Below are 7,448 nucleotides of genomic sequence, written 5' to 3'. Positions count from 1 at the left end.
TGAGTTCGTGACAATTCCTTCTCAGCAATTTATCTTGCATTTCACACGCTTCCTATTATTACTGTATGCTAAGTCGATGCTAACAAAAGCATAAGTAGCATACATAAGAATATCAAGATTTAGTTTGCCAAATAAATCGCTAAGGAGGAGCCGTTACCAGATAAACATCCCCAACCTTTCTCAGCTCAGTTGATGGCCAGGTGTAGTCAGAGTGGATGGCTGATTTCACTAGCAACCAAGGAGATTATCAGTATGGATGGTTGATTTTGACTACCAACCAAGGAGATCAATTTGCAGCTCATGACTAATACTCATCAACTTCAATTCAACGCGACTCAAGTGAAAAAAAGAAAAGGAATAAAGAAAAACAGTCTAACAGCTTTCCAATGCCCTTCCGCCTTCATCCAGTCAAATTTCCTGAAATGCTTAACCGACGACGTATGGTGGGGGGATACTCTTGCATACGTGGTGGTCAAGGCATGTGTCAAAGCAGCATTTTTGGGCACCAGGGCAGGCTTGGTCGTGGGGGCACACCTGAAATGGTAAAAAAAGGTTGAGAGCTGCGAAGGTGGAAGGGAGGATTGGAGCTGTGAAGGGGGAGGGGAGGCTAGACAAAGTTGGGAGCTGTGAAGGGGGATAGGAGTCTAGACAAATTTGAGTCCACTGAGTTCACGTTTAGATTTTTTTTTTTTTTTAAATTCGAGGAAGAAGGAACCAAAGGCTGAGCCCGCAATAACAGTTCCTTCCAAGAAAAAAAAAAAAAACAATACAAAAGAGAGCCAAATTCAAGATCCGTTCATTTCGAGCCAACAGTAACAACAAAGGCACTACTACTACTACACCATTGTTACTACTACTACTACTACTACTCATTCTTACCTCGGGGCTTATCCTAACGAACTCAGGGCAGGAGCCGCGAATAGGAGGGCACTGGCCGGGCTTGTCTGGATGGCAGAAGAAGAGGGATGAATTAGTGCCTATCCACCACACGAGAAAGCGGGAAATTTATGGCTACATCTATCTGTCTCTGTTCATCTATCCATCCATCTATTTATCCATTTACCTCTTTCTCTCTACCTCCGTCTATCTATCTACCTCTTTCTCTCCACCTCTGTCTATCCATGTACCTCTCTCTCTGTTTATCTGTCTATCTGTGCATCCAGTGAGCCATCTACATCTCTCTCTCTCTCTCTCTCTCTCTCTCTCTCTCTCTCTGTCTATCCATATACCTCTCTGTTTATCTATCTATCTATCAATCCAGTGAACCATCTACCTTTCTATCTATCCATCTACGTCTCTCTCTCTCTCTCTCTGTCTCTCTCTCTCTCTCACTTTCTATCTATCTATCAGTATATCTACTCACCAGGGCCGGGATCAGCGTATCTCTTCCCAGCCACACCACAACAGTACCGAGCACCACTAGGCTTCTTGCACCAATATTGACATCCATTGGCCTCCCCTACCACAGCTACCACCACCACAACCACAGCTAGCAGTGCCACACCTGGGCTAACCTGCAAGATAGATAAAGAAATAAATAAAGTGATAAAGAAGTAAAGATAAAGAAAGAAAGAGACGTCATTATTATTATCAGTGTTATTGTTATTGGCATTGTCATCATCGCTGGCGCACACACACACACACACACACACACACACACACACACACACACACTCTCTCTCTCTCTCTCTCTCTTAAAAAAAAAAAGCACCAAAAAAGAAAAAATCCAAGACTTAAGACCCTCCTCGCAAAAGCTGAGAGAGAGAGAGAGAGAGAGAGAGAGAGAAATGAAGAAATGGCACCCCAATTTTTAAAGCATTTGGAAGAAAAAAAAATACAATATGGTCCTAAGTAGGTAAAGGCCCAAAGAAAATCGTAGCAGTCTAATAAAATTTTTGGTCAGTAAGGCACCATTTAAGAGGAAACCCTTTATTTTCTGAAGCCCCTTATTAATTATTATTATTATTATTATTATGGTGCTCTATTAGTCCGTCTATCAGGCATACTAACTCCAATAACAGGATTTTTTTTTTTTTTTTTTTTTTTTTTGCTAAGGAGCGACGTATATAATCCAGAAACTCACCAACTAATCCTAATAACAAGAAATTCTTTGTTAACTCAAGGAGCACCATACTTAATCCACAGACTCACCATCTTGGACTATTGGAGATCAGAGAGCAGGAGAGAGTGTATTTTAATTGTGCTTCTAGGCCTCTGACTGTGACTCCTTCGGCCGTCCCCCTCTATTTATACCTCTTGCACAGCGCCGTAATACACCAGCGGCCAGTTTGGGAAACTTGAAGGGCGCGAGACTACATACTTTTTTCTCCTTTCTTCTTTTTTTTCTTCTTAACCTTCAAATAAGAGTTTTCCTAGTGTGAAATCAAACAGTTCAGCCGAAATTGAGGGCAGGTTTATACTCCAGCGCCATGATGCACTAGTGGCGGGTTTGGGAACTTGCTCTCTCTATTTTTTCTTTCTTTCTCTCTTTAACATTCGAATAATTCCTTTCCTACTGTGACACCATTGAGCGCAGCTTTAAAAAAATCTACTCTGAGCAAGATCGTCTGGAAATAGTAGGAATAAATTAACAGACTACCGTGGCTGAGTAATGAGATTAATATATAGTACTCTTGTATGAAATTAAATTAGTTCATTATAAAACACATGAAAAAATTACATCATCACTATCATCATCATCATCATCATCATTACAATTATATATGCCTCCCCCTCCTCTTCCTCTTCCTCCTCCTCCTCACCATTATCATCACTATCATCATCAACATCATTACTATTATCCTTTGTCTCCTGCTCTCCTCTACCTCCTCCTCCTCCTCCTCCTCATCATCATCATCATCATCATCATCATCATCATAATCATGCTTATAACCTGACCTCTCTAAATCATCATAAATTACATATTTCCATGCTATAGTTTCATTACGATCTGAAATAGAGAAAAACAGCTTACATTATTATTCAGTCATGAATGCGTTTAAATGGGGATTTGAAGTACAGTAAGACACTTATCCATGCGATTTTTGAATGTCACCACTGTACAGCAGTCAACGACATCCCTGGGCAGTTTATTCCAAATGTTAACAACCCTGTTAAAGCAAAAATGCTTTGCTTCATTAGACTGGCAATGCTTTCCAATAATCTTATACCCATTACCTCTAGTATAGTTCGAACGATCAACTGCAAAGTACTTGTCAACATCCATATTATGAATTCCTTTAATAATCTTGAATACTTGAATCAGATCCCCTCGTAGTCTGCGCTATGATAGGTTAAATAACTTTAGCTCATTTAACAACTCCTCGGATGATATTTCCTTAGTCTGGGTATTATTTTTGTTACTCGTCGCTGCACTCTCTCTAATTTCTCTATGTCTTTTCTGTAATACGGTGACCAGAACTGCACACAGTACTCTAGATGTGGACGCACCAAGGAACGGAACAGGGTAAGAGTTATACAGTATTTTCAGATTTGAACGCAAATGATCTCCCTATAAATCTAACTAGTTTGTTAGTAGGGTGAAGGAAGCATGGAATGAGAAACCACGATAGACGAAAAAAAAAAACAAGAAAGATAGAAAAGAAAAAAAATTTCGACAAAATCCCTGGGAAATGGGCCACACCCTCATCCACACAGCGTTGAAGCCCCCGGAATCCTGGCTCTAACTCACAGGCCTAACTACGTGCCCAGTTTTGTATTTACTGTACAATCAAGAACAAAAATTAGTCTACACCTCCACTGCGTCTGCTTCACACTTAGGGCATGTCCGTCTCTCCTCTCCCAGACGCATCATATAAAAGAAAATCAAAGTAAAAAGGTTCAAACAGGTTCAGATAGGCTCACCAGATCTATTTAAGCCTTGCCAGGTAATTTCATGTCACTATGATGCTGGGGATGGAAGCCTTCGTGTGGTGGCACTGATATAACGGGGTGAAGGAGCTGCCTGATTGTGCAAACGTCCCTCACCATCAAGGTTTCAGCTTGCAGTTCAATGGGTTCACGTTCATATGAGCCTGGAGTTGGAACTACTACTACTACTACAATTTTTTTTTTTACGTGTCCGACTCTGGGCAAAGGCTTCAGGGCCTATTTCTCGGGGGCAGTGACCTATCCCAAGGCCCAGTAGTCCTCCTACACCTCCACATATCACCACTTCGGCGCTAACACCCACCATCCATATTGAATACATGCTAGGGCTGTCTCATACAGGATTGGTGTATTGGTATTAGCGGGGGTATTTTTACGACATGTCGGCGGGTCATCTGGTAGATCAGAAAAGTCTACTTTTAGGATATTCAGATCTTGAAACCGTTCCCTGCCCCAGCCGGGATTCGAACCTGGGTCCATTAGATCTTGAAACTGTTCCCTGCCCCAGCCGGGATTCGAACCTGGGTCCATTAGGACTGCAGGCCGCCTCTCTGCCGATTCAGCCACCTCTTTTACTTCTTCTCCTGCTCCTGCTGCTCATCATCATCATACATCACCATCTTCCTCATCCTCTCTCATCATCATCATCATCATCATCATCATCATGCCTTATCAGGAGCGTAGGGGGACTGGGCTAGGTTTCGTGCAGACATTAAGAGTGAAGAAGAACAAAGAAATTACAGGACACTCATATACCTTGCAACTCGCGACGGAATTCAGAAGTCGGTGGAATACTGCAGACAAGGTGAACTGTTCAGCAGCAGCGCCCCAAGACACCGCAACAACCACAGCCACATTATTACCACCACACCACACCACCACACCACCACACCATATCAAACCACATACAACATTACATCACGCCACACACCACATCACACCATCACACCACACCAAACCACTACACCACCACACCACCACACCTCCACACAACCACCACACCACACCACACCATAACACCACACCATATCAAACCACACCATATCAAACCACATACAACATTACATCACACCACACACCACATCACACCACCACATCACACCACACCACCAAACCACACCACACCACCAAACCACACCACACCACAACACCACACCATATCAAACCACATACAACATTACATCACGCCACACACCACATCACACCACCACACCACCACCACACCACAACACCACACCACAACACACCATCACACCACCACCACACCACACCACACCACAACACCACACCACATCACACCACCACACCACCACCACACCACAACACACCACACCATATCAAACCACATACAACATTACACCACACCACCACACCACGTCACACCATCACACCACACCACACCATCACACCACATCACATCACACCACCACACCACACCACCACCACACCACAACACCACACCATATCAAACCACATACAACATTACATCACACCACAACACCACACCACCACACCACAACACCACACCATATCAAACCACATACAACATTACATCACACCATCACACCACACCATCACACACCACACCATATTAAACCACATACAACATTACACCACACCACACGCCACATCACACCACCACACCACACCGCACCACTATATCACCACACATCACATCACAACACACCACACCACAACACCACACCATATCAAACCACATACAACATTACATCACACCTCCACACCACACCACACCACCACCACACCACACCACAACACACCACACCATATCAAACCACATACAACATTACATCACGCCACACACCACATCACACCACCACACCACACCACACCACCAAACCACACCACACCATCACACCACATCACATCACAGCACCAAGCTACCTCACACCACCACACACCACACCACCACACCATATCTTACACCACACCACACACCACATCAAACCACCACACGACATCAGACCACACTATCACATTACACCACCCCACACCACATCACACCATACACACCACTCTCTCTCTCTCTCTCTCTCTCTCTCTCTCTCTCTCTCTCTCTCTCTCCATGTGTATTATCAGTAAAGAGTAACTGGAATTTTGAAGGTTGTCTTTCACAAGGGACAGGACTCACAAAGTATATTGATTATGTATTATTGAGCACTGCATGACGTGTGTGTGTGTGTGTGTGTGTGTGTGTGTGTGTGTGAGAGAGAGAGAGAGAGAGAGAGAGAGACAAAGATCATGGCGAATTTCCTGTAATTTTTAAGAAGAATTCCATGCTGACTATTTCTGTAACTATGAGGATGTAAATAATGTTAATGAGAGAGAGAGAGAGAGAGAGAGAGAGAGAGAGAGAGAGAGAGAGAGAGAGAGAGAGAGAGAGAGAGTTCTTACTATCTCCAGACGATTTTGTTCAGCTTAGGAGAGATTTTTTGAACTGGAGGGGTTAGATATGCACCCTATTAACCCCTCCAGCCTTTAAGATTTTTCCTAAGATCAATAAATCATCTTGATATAGTTTTTCGTCTTAATATAGCTCTTTGAAATATGAACCTAGTGGACTGCCGGCTTAAACTGTCTCCCTGCAGTTTACCATCCTCCTTTTGGGGGTTTGGGAGGTAAAATAGGGATTGTATTATAACCAGGCAGTGGAGCCGCGTGGTTATATCAGTGCCACCACATGAAGGCGTCCCTCATCAAAAATTTTGATACAAAGTAAAATGAAAGCTATATTATGAGACTGAAGGGCTTAAGGACAATATAAGGTGCCTTCACGTGGTGGCACCTATATGACTGTTCGGTGGAGCTGCCCGGTTATACAAACTGCTACTACTTCTACTACAGCTACTACTACTACTACTACTACTACTACTACTACTACCACTACTACTACTATACATCAATTTCTCTCATGTGACAAAGATCCCTAACTCCTTTCACCTCATTTGATATTAAGGTGTAGGTGGATTGGAGGGTTGATTTGACTAGTGACCAAGGAGACTCATACTTTACAAGGACCATCAAATTTTACGCCAGCACGAGGTAGTATTAAAGTAGTAGCACAGGTTCGTCAAATGAAAACAACAACAAAAACAACAACAAAAAGATGCATCGTATAGACAAACAAAACCACACCAAGACGCAACCACACCAAGACGCAGCCAAACCAAGACGCAACCACACCAAGACGCAACCACACCAAGACGCAACCACACCAAGACGCAACCACACCAAGACGCAACCACACCAAGATGCAACCACACCAAGACGCAACCACACCAAGAGGCAACCACACCAGGATGCAACCACACCAAGACGCAACCACACCAAGACGCAACCACACCAAGACGCAACCACACCAAGACGCAACCATACCAAGACGCAACCACACCAAGACGCAACCACACCAAGACGCAACCACACCAAGATGCAACCACACCAAGACGCAACCACACCAAGACGCAACCACACCAAGACGCAACCACACCAAGACGCAACCACACCAAGACGCAACCACACCAAGACGCAACCACACCAAG

The 7,448-nt window shown here is 43.8% G+C and overlaps 1 protein-coding gene across 1 annotated transcript; it reads right to left on the bottom strand.

Moving 5' to 3' along the window:
* Positions 1-426: 426 nt before the first annotated feature.
* On the bottom strand, positions 427-2,211 carry LOC145390158 (uncharacterized). The gene is made up of 4 exons (XM_080265187.1): positions 2,152-2,211; positions 1,364-1,514; positions 880-944; positions 427-534 (listed from the first exon to the last, which is right to left on the bottom strand). Exons 1-4 carry the CDS (start codon positions 2,152-2,154, stop codon positions 427-429), a joined length of 327 nt encoding a protein of 108 aa, XP_080121313.1. The 5' UTR covers positions 2,155-2,211.
* Positions 2,212-7,448: the final 5,237 nt, after the last annotated feature.

Source organism: Coenobita brevimanus, unplaced genomic scaffold (assembly GCF_032717465.1).
Source record: "Coenobita brevimanus isolate Jiangsu-jjx unplaced genomic scaffold, ASM3271746v2 jjx.HiC_scaffold_3015, whole genome shotgun sequence".
Taxonomy (NCBI): Eukaryota; Metazoa; Arthropoda; class Malacostraca; order Decapoda; family Coenobitidae; genus Coenobita; species Coenobita brevimanus.
The sequence above is the reverse complement of the archived record's forward strand: the minus strand, read 5'-3'. Positions and strand labels throughout refer to the sequence as shown.